Source organism: Chenopodium quinoa, unplaced genomic scaffold, assembly GCF_001683475.1.
Source record: "Chenopodium quinoa cultivar QQ74 unplaced genomic scaffold, ASM168347v1, whole genome shotgun sequence".
Taxonomy (NCBI): domain Eukaryota; kingdom Viridiplantae; phylum Streptophyta; class Magnoliopsida; order Caryophyllales; family Amaranthaceae; genus Chenopodium; species Chenopodium quinoa.
This window is the reverse complement of record NW_018742931.1, coordinates 853290-869933: the sequence shown is the minus strand read 5'-3', so window position 1 is coordinate 869933 and position 16644 is coordinate 853290. Positions and strand designations below refer to the sequence as shown.

Genomic DNA, 16644 nt, shown 5'->3' with positions numbered 1-16644 from the left:
CAAGTCGTTTACCCTCAACACGAATCCCCAGAATGGCCTCGACGTCATGTAACATGATCGTCATCTCACCGAACGGAAGGTGGAAAGAGTTTGTATCCGGCTGCCATCGCTCAACGAAAGCCGTGATCAGCGTACTGTCAATCTTATCGTGCATGATGGCAGGAACGTGATTCACCCCAGTGCCCTCCAGTCGCTCGAACATCTCGCTCTCCGCCGGCCAAGCCTCAGCCCATGTACGCAAAAAGCTACAAGTCTTTTCCCGGGTATGACATTTCAACAACCCCGTAACTGAAGGCCTCTCCTGGTCCTCCCAAATACGGGCAGCTATGTGTCCTAGAAAGCTAGGAATCACACTCCCGTCAACAGGCCCACCGGGCAATTCACTCCTAACAACCCAAGAATCATTAACGGCCCTCGACCGTTTCCTACTTGCCCCAGATACAGTGGACGTAGATGAGGTGCCAGATCTACTAACAAACCTACCACCCCTACCCTTACGCACCTCCACCATATGTGCCTCGTACATGTCATCAACCCTCTGACTGAATGGACCGTAATCATCATACGGTCCACTCCCATCGTCCACATCCTCATCCTCATATGCGCCCTCCTCCTGCTCCTCCTCCTGGTCACCCTCCTCAGCATCATCATCATCATCGTCATCGTCATCCTCATCCCGCCGGTGGATCCGTTCTCTACGAGCCGAGGCCGAAATACCTCGGGATCTAACATGTCTATGCCCCGACCTCTCCACTGAATAGGTTCTACTAAGAAGCTCTACATTCTTCCCCGCACCATGACGACCCAGTGAATTCTACAAAAAATTTAACAAATTATTTCAACTAATTAGGACACAAAACAAAAATTTCAAATTATTTCAACTAATTAGGACACAAAACAAAAATTTCAAATTATTTCAACTAACTAAACACAGAAAAATATTATACGGCATACACAAATACACACATAATAACTAACCATAAAAAATAAAAATAAAAATTATTTCAAATAACTAACCATAAAAAATAAAAAACAAATATATTACACATACACAAATACACATATAATACCCTAATGTATTACACATTTTAAATAAAAAAAACAATTACACATTAACACAAACAATTACCACATACTACATCAATTACCACATACTACCCAACCCTAAACCCTAAACCCTAAACCCTAAACATCAAACATAAAAAAAAAAAAATTTAACCACAAAAAAAAAAAAAAAAAACTGATTTTATAAAAAAAAAGTATACACGATTTATTAAAAAAAACCAAATTTCTGATTTTGCAAAACCAAATTCCTAATTTTGCAAAACTAAAAAAAAATACACGATTTATTAAAAATTAAACATAAAACTAAATTTCTGATTTTGCAAAATAAAAAAAAAAACCAAAAAAAAATTAGAAAAAACAAAAACAAAAAAAAAAACAAAAAAAAAAAAAAAAAAAAAAAAAAATTAAAGGGGTGGCGTCCGGCAGCCATAGCCAGTGGGCAGGCGTCCAAACCAGAAGCCCACCCACTGGCACAGGCGCCAGATCTGGACGCCACAGCCAATGGGCTGGCTTCTGGTTTGGACGCCTGCGCCGTTGGCTGGGCTTCCAAGCCAGACGCCACCCCACCGGCTTTGGTGGCCGGAGCTGACGCCACCGCACGCGCCACCGTCTTCTTTTATTTTTTTTTTTTTTTAAAAAAAAATAATTAAAAAATTACCTTGCCACCAGGTCGCCGCCTTTCCTCCGCCGTCGCCGCCGCCACCTCTTTCCCTTGCCGCCGCGACATTGTCGTAATTAATTTTTTTAAGAGAGGTAGATTTTCTGATTTTTTTTAGAGAGAAGTAGAGAGTGTTTTTTTTTTTTAGAATGAAAAGGGCAAGAGAGTCAAAACAAGTTATATTTGTGGGCTTTATATAGTAATTTGCGGGCGATGTTTAACAAATCCCTTTAGTTAAGGTTAAATTGTAGATCTTGTTTTGTTTTTGAACATTTATGATTCTAGTTAATTATTTTTGTAATTGTAATTTATAAATTTATTAGATCTTTGTAATGATAATAGTGAATTTTTTTTTGTTTTATTTAGATCTTCGTTTTTTTTTATTTTTTATTTTTTATTTATTGAAATTCAGATCAGTAAATTTATTAGATCTTAGTTTAGATCTTGATTTTGTGGGAATTTGTGTTTCGGATTTTTGTAATTGTTATTGTTTCGGTTTTTTTTTTTCGATTTGGTTTTTTTTTTTTCGTTTTTCTGGGTGGGTGGGTGGTAGTGGTCTGGTCAGGGGTGGGTGGGTGGGGTGGTGGAGGTTTGGACAAGACAAGGTGGGTGGGGTGGTGGTGGCTCGACATGGTGGGGTAGGGTGGGGTCTAGTCAGGGGTGGTGGAGGTTTGGACAGGATGGGTGGGTCTGCTTTTGTTTTTTTTTTTTAATTTTTTTATTGATTTTTTCGACAGAATATTCCGTCGGAATATACCTCTTCCGACGGAATTTTCTGTCGGAAACCTCTCCAACCCCGACGGAAAATTGCGACGGAATTTCAATTAAAGTCAAAAACAGCGCCGACAGGATTATATCCGTCGGAAACTAGTCTTCCGACGGAAATTCCGCCGGAATAGGTCGAATTTCCGATAAAAGGTATTGCGACAGACTGATTCCGGCGGAATTCCGTCGGAACGCCGTTTTTCGACGGATTTTCCGATGTTACCGAGAGAAAAATTCCGTAGGAATCCAGCTGTTTTCTTGTAGTGATACATAGGTACTATTAAAGTCTTAATGGTACTATTACATATCACATTAGTCCCACTGAAAGTTACATTTTTCTAGTAGTACTAATAGAGTTTCATGGACATGGTAAATTTTATTGATATTAATGATGTATCTGATAGTATCATTAAGACTCTAATGATACTATATATATGTTTCTAACGGTACAAAAAATATACCATTGAAATTTAAAATTTCACAGATAATGACCAAAATACCCGACGTTATATGAGGCGCATACAGCACGGGTATGTACCCGTTATCTTTACATATACTTTATAAGGATAACTTAGAGAATTTGTCTATTAATAGCTTACCATATATAGTATGGGACTATGAAACAAATAATATAACCTTTATTTCATTTTAAAAATGTTAATCAAGTAAATAGAAAAAAGGAAGTATCATCCACCTTAATGTGATATTGAGATTCCCAACGGGTCTCAAAATGGTTATCTAAGCTATGTCGTGCGTAATTAAAGTTTACCGTCAACCATTCTTGACTGCAAAAATAGAATCATCCTTGCCAACAGTTAGCTATCCAAAAATTGTTTTTACGGATTTTTCACCAAATACCACTGAGTTATTGCGTGATTCACCATATACCACAAGAAACTTTCTAATACACCAAATACCAGTATACCACTGAGTTTAACATAAATTTCACCACATGCCATTTCCGTTAACTCAGTTAGTCATTAACGTTAATTGTGCCACGTGGCAGCTTATAATTGGTTCTAATTAATATTATTTATTTAATTAATTAACTTTAGAAAAATTATTTTAAAAAATAAAATAAAAATTAAACACCACCAATACAAGCCACCGCCACCCCTGCTGGCGACAATCCCGACCCAAGCCACTTCCCAGCTGGTCGGCGACAACCCCGACCCCAGCCAACACCTTATCCGAAAACCACAACCATGAAACCACCACGAAACAACCATGAAACCGCCACAAAACTGCCGCCTAACTTGCTGAAAGTACCACCCCTCACGAAACCGGCCGCGAAATGCGGGCACTACGACCATTGCTACCTCGATCTTCCATTGCCAGCGACCACTACGCATGGTACCTCTTCCATTGCTGTTTAAAATTTCCCGTTGAAGCACTCTCCACGCTCTCCACTCAGGTTGCTCCTTCTCTTAATTGTTTGTAATTGGAGTTTTTTGAAATTAATACATGAATTCATCGAGAGAATTCAAGGGACAGGGGTGGGTTAAAAGCGGCGAGTAAGGAGGCGAGGCTGTTGCGATTTGTGGCTTCCAGTGTAGAAATGCAGTGAGGAGGATTTGGAATTGGTGAGTTGGTGATTGGAGGTGAGAGGAGTGAGTTTGAAGCTGGGCGGTGGTTAGGGGAGGGTTTTCGTGGGAGATGCGGGCACGGCGATTCAGGGTAAGGTGAGGAGCGCCGGCGGGGGGTTTTGGTTGGATTCCGGCCGGCGGGAGATGCAGATTGATTTTTGGGAAGATGGGTTGAGAGAATTGAAGTGCATTTAGAGGATGGTGGTTTGGGAGGAGGACGGGAAGGAGAGACGACAGGGGTAGGGGGAGCTCCGGAGGGCCGGTGAGGGAGGAGGCTGGGCAAGGCCGACGACGGGGAGGGGGAGCTAGGCTGGTGGGGGAAGGGGTGTCGGGGTTGGTGGAGAGAAGAGGTGGTGGTTGTTTTTTTTTTTTTTTTTTAATTCTTTATTTAAGTAATTAATTAGATAATATTAATAAGAGTCAATAAGTGACAGCCACGTGGCACAGTTAACCTTAATTACTAACGGAGTTAACGGCAGACTAACGGCAGTTACCAAAAATGGCATTTTGTGTTAATGTACATTAACTGAGTGGTATTTGGTGTATTAGAAAGTTTCTTATGGTATTTGGTGAATTATGCAATAACTCAATGGTATTTGGTGAAAAATCCGTTGTTTTTAACTTTTAAATCTAAATTGAATGCAGCAGCTGGGAAATTCATACGTATAAAAATTAGTAAATACAGTATAATACCCTTAGCTGTACAATGTAAAGTCCCAAGATGAAAGAAAAAGAACAGCTGCGCTATGAACAAATTAAGTACACCAGCTCATGCTTGACTCCATTCAACAGTGATATTGATGCCAATTTGATCTCCTTCAATGGTCACACTATTACCAACACCATTAACAACTTGAAATTCCCTTGTGCCCCTTAACAGTTGAGTAAAACCACTTGATTGACAACTTAAATTTACAGCAATACGCAAAGACGAATCTATGGGAACAGCAACCACAGGTCTTGAAAGCTCCATGTCAAATTCCTTACATGGTACTTCTAACGAATTGTCTTCGGGCCTCTCAAAAAGCAAAATCCGATGATATAATTTCTCATAAGGCGTTCTACTCCCATATTTACTGTAGCAAGCAACAAGATTCCCATAAATTTTGCAATGAGCATCAACAGACTGTTCACCATTGAAAAGGAAACGGATTTTTAGCGTAGCCTTCAGTGCATGAGAGAAGACTGTGTAATGAATAGCCGCAAAGCTATTCTTTTGTCCATGCCCAATAACAGAACACAGCAGGCAATCTTCCCAATGATACAAAGGATCACAAGGTATATGCTTTGGTCGAGCTATCCCTTTGATCGACACACGACCTTCAACATCCTGGAGGTCTACTGACACAAAAAAACTATCCGCTGGTACTAGAGCTTTTTTGGGACCTTTCAGAGGTAAGAAATTGCAGCCAGAGGACAAAATAAAGGGATCAGTCTTGTCTCTTTCAAAGAGATTAAGTAGACCAAAGGTGCCGTCAAAGTTAACCATGCCATAGAGACTCAACTGCTCATCATTTTGGCGACCTATAAAAACAGAAAACACCTCTACTACAGGATATACTGAGATATTTGGTGCGTTGGGCTGAACATAAAAGTGACTAAAGTCAGCGTTAAAAAATTACATTCAAGACTAGCTAAAATAGATAAAGGAAAAGCCAACTAGGACAAAACAAAACACACGAACACATACCAGCAAATGGAAGCGTCTCCTGTTCAGATATCCATGAGATTTGACACATGGCTCATCTAGAAGAAATGGTTCCCTCCAAATAATAGTCACTTTAGCATTCACACAATTTCGACCAACAATGATCTTATCCCTTGAATAGTTAGAAGTTAGAAAGTCATAGCTGCCCTCTACAATTAACTCGTTCTTAGCACGATCCCATAATTTTAATTGAATTGTGAGAAGTGAATATGAGGGCACAGCAACCACGGATCTGGACAGGGTGATTCCATTAGTAGGATATATAAGGTTCACCTTTTCAGTCTTATCTGAATCCTTGTTGATATCAAAAAGAGTAAAGCAATTAATCTTGTGTTCGGAATCATAAAGATTATATGCAGCAGAAATTGTGCCATAAATATCAAGATCTTGTTCGTCTTCTTCATAGATCACACTTCCCGCAACTTGTTTTAAGAGTTGGACCTCAACATGGGCATAAACAGCAAATGTAAGTGCAAGGTACTCCACCTCAGCACTACAGGGAGCACCGGGAACAGTAATTTTGTGGAATTGTTCGAACTGATGATGTAGTTGAGGTGTATCAGTAGTCATGAGCAAAGGAGCATAGTTAAAAATGAGGGTATCGCCTGTAACCTTGTCTGAAAGATGTATGCCAATAACTGGTTTATCCATTGACATCACACGATTAGGCCCAAATAGGCTTAAAGCACCGCCAGTTAAAGGGATGATCTCCGGGTCATCAATTTCCTCCTCTCGTTCAAATAATACAACACGATTACTGCCTATACCCACACGGCCCATAGAATCATGGACATAAATAGTACCATAGAGCTCCCATGATTCTGAAGTGTAGTCGGTTTGGTTATGGTTGCGGAGCCTCACAGAAAGAACCTCAATCACTGGTTCAGATCTAGTATGCTTAGGATGTTGCCAAACACTATTATCATCCGCTATCGACTCTATTGAATTCCGCATTCTCTCTTTCTTTAGTTGTTCTTCTGAGGGAGACTTTTGGGATTCTATTATTTCATCCAACTCATCGTCATCAGAAACATCTAGGGTAAAAGCTCCACCTACAACATCCCGTGCCCAAAATTAAAATTAAAATAAACAACACTGCGGTGAATAAATTTTGCAAAATATTTCGGAATTTAAATTTTCTATGTAAAAAAAAATTCATCATTTAAGTAAAAGGGAAATAATAATATGGCAGATGTATGTGATTATTTAGTAATTACACAGTGCGTGAAGATAATTTGCAAATCTCATGAGAAAAACGGTGAAAACCCTAGAATTTTGAAATATTACAAGTATAATTGACCTTACCAAATTGAAGTTCAAGCGGCGTTGATGGATTTACTGTTCTCTTTCCAGAAATTACAGTAGCCATGTCTTCAACATAGAAACTTTATGTAATCCAAAAAAAAAAAAATCGGGGGTCCAATTCCTCAATTGAACACTATCACAAATAAAACAACAAACCAAAAAAATCAATTCCCAGAAAAATCTTAATTAATCTGACGAAAAGGTGGAAACCCTAGGATAATGAAATTGAAAGTGGAACAAGTATATACTCCCTGTCCCTTAATTTTTGCCCCAATTTCCTTTTAGGGTGTCTCCTTAATTTTGTCCCATTCTATTTTTGGACATATGAGTCCATATTTCTACTCTCACAACCACCCAATTAACCCCACCATTTTTCTCTCTCATCACTTTTTTCCAACCAAAACTTAATAAAGTAACATTACACTATGGAGCAAAATATAAGGGACGGAGGGAGTATAACAGAGGAACTAATAAGCTTACCGGATTCAGACATTCACTGCTCTACTGTGACGGCGGATTTACGACGGTTGTCTCCTCTCTCTCCTCCTTCCTCTCAAATTGTACTTGGGGCTTTCAGTTATTGATGGGGCCGCCCTATTGAGAAACAAAACTCGTTAATTAAAGGTAAAATTGTAATACTACAGGTAACATCGTTAATTAAAACTACGACTATATCACCAAATGACACTTAGCACTTTAATAATTCACCAAATGTCATTAAGGCTTTCAAAATTCACCAAATGTCATAAAGTTTTAAAAAAATTTACCGAGTGCCATTAATGACTAAGGGTCGTTAACTCCGTTAGTCATTAGGGTTTAATCATGACACATGTGGACACGTGTCAGTCAGCTATTTGTTTTAAAAAAATAAATAAATAAAATTAAAAATTAAAAAAAAAAACTCTAAATCCTAATCCAACCTAGCCCCACCACTGTAACCACCTGCCAAAGCCAACCACCAGAACTCCTTGACCTCCTGCTGGAACCCCCTAACCTCCCGTCGGAACCCCTTGACCTCCCTCTGGAACCCCGTGACCCCACCAGAACCGCCGACTCCAATCCACTTAATCCCCCTTTCCTCCTCTCGAAAAACCACCCCAGCCCCCGCAACTGTCTCACGCAATGCCCAGAACTTCACCTGCCCGACTCCAGCACCTAGACGACGACCCATAGAACTTTGCCTGCCGGACGACCCCTGCCATGATCCCCACCCCAGCCCCCGCAACCACCTGACGCACCAACACGACGCATCACCGTAGCCACCGAAATCGACCATGGAAACCCAGAATAAAACCCGACCATGGAAACCCTTCACCCTCAAACGGCCGAAATCAACCATGGAAATCCAAAATGGTTGATTTCTATGGTTGACTTCGTCGTTTCAAGGGTGGAAGATAGGAGGAGTGGTTTTGCGCGGTGGTCGGAAAACGCTGGGTGTTTTTTCGTGAGGGGAAAAGTAGAAGGTGCTAAGTCGCTGGTTTTAGAGGTGGTGGTTGGGCTGGTTTCGACGGTGAAGGTGGGGCAGGGAGTACCGGCGGCTAGGGTTGGGTTGCCGGCAGCGGTAGTGGTGGTGGTGGTGGTGGGGCTGGGATAGGGTTAGGAATTTTAAAAAAATTAAACTTTTTCTTTTTTTAAGATTTTTTTTTTAAATTGAACCAATCGTATTATGACATGTGTCATGATTAAACCCTAATGACTAACGGAGTTAACGTGCCGTTAGTTATTAATGACGCTCAGTGAATTTTTTAACAACTTGGTGGCATTTGGTGAAACAATAATTCTTAGGTGGACCTGGTCCACAATAAACTTTATTGTGGACCAAAGGTCTCACGTGCCAAAGCAAGTTATATAAATTTGACCCCATTTACCTAGAGGTCACTATATACAAAAATAAGGTAATTATATCAAGTTATATAAATTTTGACGACATTTACACAGAGGTCACTATATATAAAAATAAGGTAACAATAACAATTTTGACGAAGCTTGCACATAGGTCACTATATATAAGAATAAGGTAACTTTATCAATTTTGACGACATTTACACAAAGGTCACTATATATAAAAATAAGGTAACAATATCAATTCTGACGACGCTTGCACTTAGGTCACTATATATAAAAATAAGGTAACTTTATCAATTTTGACGACTTTTACACAAAGGTTACTATATATAAAAATAAGGAAACTATATCATTGATAACTATATACAAATAGAGGTAACCATATCATTGATAACATGGTTGAACCTTGAATCTGCACATCCCATTCCTTCTAAATCAAGTCTTTCACCTCAGAGAAACCAAGGCACCAATACTCCATACGGATCAATCTTCTGGCAAGTAATGTTCTGCATGACCATATTTTTTTTACTAAAATTAGAAAATCCAACTTATGCAAGATTAAACATGGTATACTACTTTTCCCTCAAAAAAAAAAAAAAACATGGTATACTGCTTTCTGAGGTGCAATGAAGAAAACAAAGTGGCATTAGACTCGGCCCATTAATTCATCAAGCTCTAACCATATTTTTTTAAAAACAAATAACCAAATGAAATTCAGCAAATTTAAAACTCAAATTCAACTCAGTGATTCTCAAAAATGCAATAATATCTACACTTGAATACAATTGAAATCAATCTAATAAAAAGTATCAAACATTTCAGAAGTAAAGAAACAAAATGCAGTCCTCATCAATCAACAAAAGAAAAATGGAGCAAAGATTCATCAATTGCCAGAGCGATCAAAATAAAAAAAAAATAAAAAAAAAATCTGGAAAAAAAAACTCTGAAATTATCAACTATCATTGACAATAAGTTATAATCAGATTTTCATGCTTCACTAATTTAAACGGCAAAATTCAAAATCACACTAAGGAATAAGAATCTCAGTCGCTAAGAACTAACAAGAGAAGAATTAAACAACTGAAAAACAAATCGATTAACAACAATCAACAAATCGATTTACAACAATGAACAATTAACATAATTAAATAGGCAATTTAACCTAGCCAATCGAAAAACAAAAATCGAGAAAAAGGCAGAACAACTTACCTTCAACTAAATAATAGATTCTGGAACAAAAATACTTGAATCACAGAGATCGCAGACAAATTATAGCATATTAATGATAAGATCACGAAATTCCGCCGGAGCTCCGTCACCATCTCCGCCGCATCTTCGCCGCTGAACGTCGTCGGACCTCCATTATCAACCTCGAAGCAAGAGAAATTTAAAAAAATTAAACAGGAAATCGCAAAATCAAACATAATCGAACAAAATTGATGAAAAAAAGTCGAAAAAATTGATGAGCAAAAGTCGCAAATTCACACTGAAAATCGAACAAAACACGCAAAATCGCACAAGAAACGAACAAAATCACAGGAAATTTTTTTTTTGATAAAATTGCCAAATAAAATCGAAAATACGAAACAAAATCCAGACAAAAAATCATGCAAATAGCTTCAATTGAAGAAAAACAACGATTAATCAGCTTAAAAATGTAGAAATCAACTCGGAAACAAAATTATACTAGGAATTGGCTGATTATTGCAATTTGCATTAGAAGAACGAAAGCCTCTTCTCCTCCTAAATGTTCCACTGCCTCTTGTTAACGCCATTGAAGAAGAAATTAAGCAAAATCTTCAAATCAAGTAGAAATTTGAGCATTGAAAAAAGAGAAAGTAGAGAAAGAGGAGCTCGGAAGAGAGAGAAAGTAAGAGGAGCTCAGAAGAAAGAGAAAGTAGAGAAAGAGAGAGAAAATGAATGAGGTGCAAAAATTTGTGCTTTTTGTTGGACCATATAATCTTGCACACGTGACAATTTCTGGTCCACAATAAATTTATTGTGGACCAGGTTTATTTAAGAATAGATATTGGTAAAATAGCCGTAAAATCAAAGTTAGAACAAAAAAGAGCCATTTTGACCTTTTTTTTAATGCCTAAAGTTGCTCAAATGCCTCTAAAGTAAAGTATCAGACAAAGTTAGTTTGTGTCATCGAATCATCAATCTAAAATAAAATTTGATACTGCTATTAGTCTATTACTACATCCGATCTAAATCCCCAATTACAACAAATTGAAAGGAATAAGAAAAAAAGGCACAGAGTTTGACGAAAAAAACCTCAATTTCACACACCAATCATGTCCATGTGGATTGATAATAGGACTTTGCACTAGTAGAAAAAAAGAAATAGGCAACCCCCCTATGGCAACGGTTCATGAAAACCGTTGCCAACTTAAGTAGCGCCATTTTTAATATCCCCCTATGGCAACGGTTAACCGTTGCCAATTGATTAAATTTTTTTTTTTTTTAAAAAAAAAAAAAGGGGTAGAGTTGGCAACGGTTAACCGTTGCCAACTTAAAAAAAAAAACCCTTTTCGCGTTCTCCTCCTTCATTTCCCCTTCAGTTCGCTCACTCCTCCTTCACTTCCTCTTTCACTCTCAAACACCACCCATTTCGCGTTCTACTCCACCATTTCGCTCACTCCTCCTCCATTTCGCTCAATCTTCCTTCATTTCCCCTTTCATTGTCACTCTCCTCCGCTCGTTTCTCTTTCATTCTCACAGACGCCATTTTCGTTCTCTTCCACCATTTTCGTTCTCCCTTACCTCAATTAACAATTCGATTTTATGGAATTTGCTACAATTTACATATTGTTTCGCTAATTTGCTGGATTCGTTGCAAAATTTCTCAATAATTGAGGTAAGAATTGTGAATTTGGTACAAATCGATTTTTAGGTTTTTTTTTCCCAACAATAATCATGTCATATTATATATCCTATCTTGGATTTTCTTTTATTCCAGAAAATTTGTCCCTATAATTGTTATAATTTGTCAATATTTTACTGTAAATTCACTTGAGATGCAAATTGAGTTCAATTGCCTGCTGCTTCGAATGTGGGCAAAACCGACCCTGCTGCTGCTTCGAATGAGGGGAAAATTGACCCTCCTCCGGTGACGATTTCTGAACCCTTATCTTTATTGATTATTTTTTACCGTAATTGTTAATTGTTGGGGGATTAAGAAATTGAGTCCCTGGTTATATGTCAATTTTTTGGTTGTATTGAGAAGGAGGTTTGTATGTACTTGATTGGTTGCCAGTAACATTAGTTGCTGGCCAGGGGGTGTGTGAATTTTGTTGTGGCTGCTGGTATTTTATTTAGTGGAATGAATTTTGGTTGCTGTTGGTATTTGATTTGGTGGACTGAATTTTGATTTGTTGTTGGTATTTGATTTGATGGACTGAGTTTGTTGTTGTTGGTATTTGATTTGCTAGACTAATTTGTTGTGCTTGATTTGGTTGCCAATAACATGCTTTGTGACTCCCTGTTGGGGTTGTGGTGGTTGATTATTTTGCAATATAGTGAGTCCCTTTGTCGTGGTCTGATTTTGCAATATAGAGTCCCTAAGATCTCAATGATTTAATTTGAGAGATCATTCTTGTTACTAAATCTAAATGATGAAGGGACTCAGCTGATTTTGAAATGGCATGTTTGATTTGCTCCAATTATAACATTGTTGAGGTAACAAACAAGATTTCATTTCTTGTGATCAAATTACAATCTCTCTGATGGATTTAAGATGTCACTCATGATTGGTTCAATGTGTACACAAACCTCAAGCCTTCAAAAATATGAGCTTTGTCCTTTGCCATACGGTTGTATTTTTCAAAAACATCAGTGCGTAATCCTCTTACTTGCTCTTTTCTTGTAATCTCAAGCATTAGTCACCTATAAGGCTATCTGTGTTGAGGTGCTGTGTAGGGTCCAGCAGCTTATTGATAATTCCTAGAAGAGAAGCCATTGCAAGTGGCTTCATCTATTAAAGGCCAGGGTGCCTGTATGAGTTTTTTATGGCCTGTTTTGCTAGTGTGCTGGGGGGCTGCTCTAAGCCTAAGGCTTGTGTGGCTGTGTTTCTACCCAGGAAACTCTAAATTCTATAGCTTGCTGAGCTTGCTGGTCTTGCTGTTTGCTATTTGTTTGCTGGTTTTGCTCTGCTCTGTAACTGTTGTTGCTGCTGTTTGGGGTTAGCTGGGTGGATCCTGCTTGTGTGCTGCTGTGAGCCTGTGCTCTGTAGCAGTCTGTTGAGCTGCTGAGCTGGGCTTTGTTTGGTGTGTGTTTGCATTGGTGAAGTCAGGTCCTGGTCTGCTATTTCAATGGCTGGGGGCTGTGGTGCTGGTGGCCTGCTGGGTTCGTCTTGCTGCTACTGTCCATGTTTTTTCTGCCTTGTTGTAGCTGTCCTACTAGTTTCTGTTTTTCTGACGGCTGAGCCTGTGTTGTGGTGCTGCTGATGGTGTCTGTTTTTCTGTTTGCTGTTGCTGCTACTAGTGGAAGCTGATGGATCTGCATGCTCGTGCAGTCTGTGTGCTGGGGTGATGTTGGGGGTTTGCTGGGTTGGTGCAGCTGTTTGGGGGTGCTGTCTGGTGGTTTATTGGTTTGCTGTTGGCTGTGAGTTGTTGTTTCTGTTGCTGCTGGGTGTGTGATTGCTAGTTTGAAGTCTGTTCCTGGGCTGCTGGTCACTGTGTTGCTGCTCAGTTGATGCCCTGCTGTATTTTTGTAGTGAAACGCTGCTGTCTTAGTGTATAGGATGAACCTTGTTTAAATTAAACATATTTAAATATATCCTCATAAGAAGAAATGGCATAAGTTGTTGAAATTCATGTGACACGTGTAAATTGTTCCATACTTAAGTGAACTAAACATATTTGTCGGATTATAAGCTTTAGCAGCTTTCCAAGTGAACTAAGTGATCTTGGGAAGAAATCTCTTATAGGGTTGTAAATAGTGCAAACTTTCATTCTTGTAAAAAATTTACGATATGTCTTTTCTCAAATCAATCATAGTTGTATATTCTTAATTCCCATGCATATATGTAACACAATTTATTAATAATATTGCAGCCAAAAAAAAAAAAAAAAAAACAGGTCAATGGCAACGGTTAACAGTTGCCAATTATTAAAAAAAAAAAAAAAAAAAAATATTGGTCAATGGCAACGGTTAACCGTTGCCAATTGCTTGAGTTGGAAACGGTTAACCGTTGCCAATTGCTTGAGTTGGCAACGGTTTTGAACCGTTGCCAATTGCTTGAGTTGGCAACGGTTTTGAATCGTTGCCAATTATTTTGGGATTTGGCAACCCTCAAATACGCAACGGTTCAAAACCGTTGCCTTTGGGGGGTTTGAACCGTTGCCAATTTGCTCTTTTCGTGTAGTGTTGGCAGTTGGACAAAGGGTAGGATTACCAATAGAGTACCAAAAGCGTCTTTGAGAATATATACCTTTAACATAAATATATTTGTATTGCTTCTACTCTTTAGTAAACAACTTACCATATGATCATGTATTAATGGCTTCATGTTAATTATTACCATTATGCTTGCATTCATTGTTAAGATACTTTTACCAACTTGATTGATGTTAAAATAGTAAGCTTCCTTCAGTGATAATCATAATTAGAAATGTAAATTACTATCAAGGCCGTCCTTGAGGGATGACCCTGGTAAAAAGAACCTGCGTGGTCATATCAGGCCATCTGGATCATACATACCCTGCTGGGGTGTGTACCTTTGCGCCCTTCCCACTTCCCACACGCTTTGGCCCCATCATCTTAATAAGAAATCAAAACTAATACTTCCTCCGTTTCTAATTAGATGACACGTTTCTTTTATCACGTTTGCCAACGCATAATTTTAACGATTTATATCTCCCATTATCAACATAGTAAAGTATGATGATTGCTGTATAGGAGAACAAAGTAGCATATGTTGAATGATCTGCCTTTATTATTTACAGGTTGACGAAAGCAATGCTGATACCAAAGAGGGCGAAACAGAAGTGAGGTCCAGAGATATCGGATCAATGATTTCTAGCCCAACAAAGCGTAAGAGCAACAAATCAGAAAAATTGTCTGCACAAGCCTCACCATCATCCTCAGTGGTCCAGACTCCAACAGCCGAAGGTTCTTCCAGCCTGAACATCAAGTTTATCCCGGGAGTTGCATTGGTGTCCATAGTTCTTGGTGTGATCCTAGGGAAAAGATATTAACTTTCGCTTTATTATTATCTGATTGAATTCTGGCTTTATTTATTCAAGATTGGTGAATTGATATAACTCAAGTCTTCAAATTGGTGGTTGTTAAGTTTTAGTTTTATGTCCACCAAGAAGCAGTTTTTGGTTATGTAATTATCACTTGGTTATTTAATGGTGGTGATTTTCTTTTTATATAATTATTTTGGATTGCAAAATTTGTGAATTTTGGGAGTTGGGAAATGATATTCATGAAAATATGCCTTCCACTAATAGAATGTTATTTTCGTTGGTTTGTATAAAAATGTTATAGAAGTTTTTAGCTTTTAAATTTTTTTTGTTTTTGTTGTCCACACGATTTGCTATTTTATCATTCAATAATTCAAATAATAGAACCATATAGTAACACTAGATTCAGTAAGGCAATAATCTCCTCAACACTCAGCACTTACAAGACTACTGACTAGATGTGATGTAGCAGGACTTGATTGCATGTCATCCAAAATCTTATTGCATTATTTTTTCTTTTTCGGAAATTCATTTAAAATACGTCTTGATCGATTTATACTTTAGCATGGAAAAGTAAATATCGGCATGAATTAAGTTCAATTCATATTAGTGATATAACCTAGATGATTTTAATTAGAGGAAACACACTACACACCCTTATGAAAAGCTTTTGTTTTCTTAATTGAATTTGCATGAATTATGAAAATTTTGGAAGATGTATAATACTTCGATAAGTATTTATGGAGTATTCATTTGAAGATATATTAACTTTAGCTAAGGAATGTTGCTACTACGCTATCACCAACAAGCATCCAAATAGATGCATAGCAAAAGGAGCAAAGTTAGGCAAATATGGTCCATATCAAGAGCATATACTTTGGTTGTGGTAGATGAGAAGTTCTACCAATTTAATAGCCACATCCGATCATACAAAAGTACGATTTTCAAATAAAGCTTAAAAATAGGTTGATTATTACATTAGCTCAAATTTGGGTCGCTAATAATGTCATAAACTAACTTTGTTAAATCGCATTTGAACTAAACTATCCTTTAATGTAGAAGATCATCCACATGCATGTGTACAACAATTTTGGCACACCAAAAATAATTTTATTGGGTCGATTTCAAGTCAGATTAAGATTCACAAGTTCTAGTGATAAAAATAGCTAAGAGTAAAAACATGAAATAGAAACAAAAATCACTATACGTTCTAGATAGATTGCACTCTTCAGTCTACACCCCCACATTCCCAGTTTCCCACTATGCATGTACACATTTACACAACACAAATCATTCGTACAGATAATCATATCCAAATAAAAAGCATATATGCTTCATTTGAGTTTTCCTAGATTACAACTATTGTAATTGAAGTAGAGGGAATCTCAAACAAAAACATCACAATAATGGCAGACAGCTAAATCAGAAATTGTTCACAAAATGTGTAATTTACACTATTTGGAATAATCAATAATGTGGCCTTATTACAAACAAACAATGATTACTAGAATTAGTGTGTGT

General features: G+C 37.8%; 1 protein-coding gene across 3 annotated transcripts; it reads right to left on the bottom strand.

The window, feature by feature from the left end:
* Positions 1-4709: 4709 nt before the first annotated feature.
* LOC110728404 lies at positions 4710-10868 on the bottom strand. Of its 3 annotated transcripts, XM_021908063.1 has the most exons (7): positions 10620-10868; positions 10142-10302; positions 9338-9438; positions 7568-7681; positions 7088-7220; positions 5765-6834; positions 4710-5656 (listed from the first exon to the last, which is right to left on the bottom strand). In XM_021908063.1, exons 5-7 carry the CDS (start codon positions 7149-7151, stop codon positions 4844-4846), a joined length of 1947 nt encoding a protein of 648 aa, XP_021763755.1. In that variant the 5' UTR covers positions 7152-7220; positions 7568-7681; positions 9338-9438; positions 10142-10302; positions 10620-10868; the 3' UTR covers positions 4710-4843. The 3 variants fall into 3 exon arrangements, with proteins under 3 accessions (XP_021763755.1, XP_021763753.1, XP_021763756.1); XM_021908061.1 differs by having other exon boundaries at positions 10142-10868; XM_021908064.1 differs by lacking the exons at positions 7568-7681; positions 9338-9438; positions 10142-10302; positions 10620-10868 and having other exon boundaries at positions 7088-7553.
* Between the last annotated feature and the right edge of the window lie 5776 nt (positions 10869-16644).

Excerpts from the sequence above, each read along its gene's own strand:
- LOC110728404 (XM_021908061.1), bottom strand. The coding sequence starts at position 7,151 with ATGGCTACTGTAATTTCTGGAAAGAGAACAGTAAATCCATCAACGCCG. Across the intron at positions 6,835-7,087 it reads GCCGCTTGAACTTCAATTTG|GTGGAGCTTTTACCCTAGAT; the intron begins GTAAGGTCAATT and ends GGGATGTTGTAG. Across the intron at positions 5,657-5,764 it reads GGAGACGCTTCCATTTGCTG|CCCAACGCACCAAATATCTC; the intron begins GTATGTGTTCGT and ends TTTTATGTTCAG.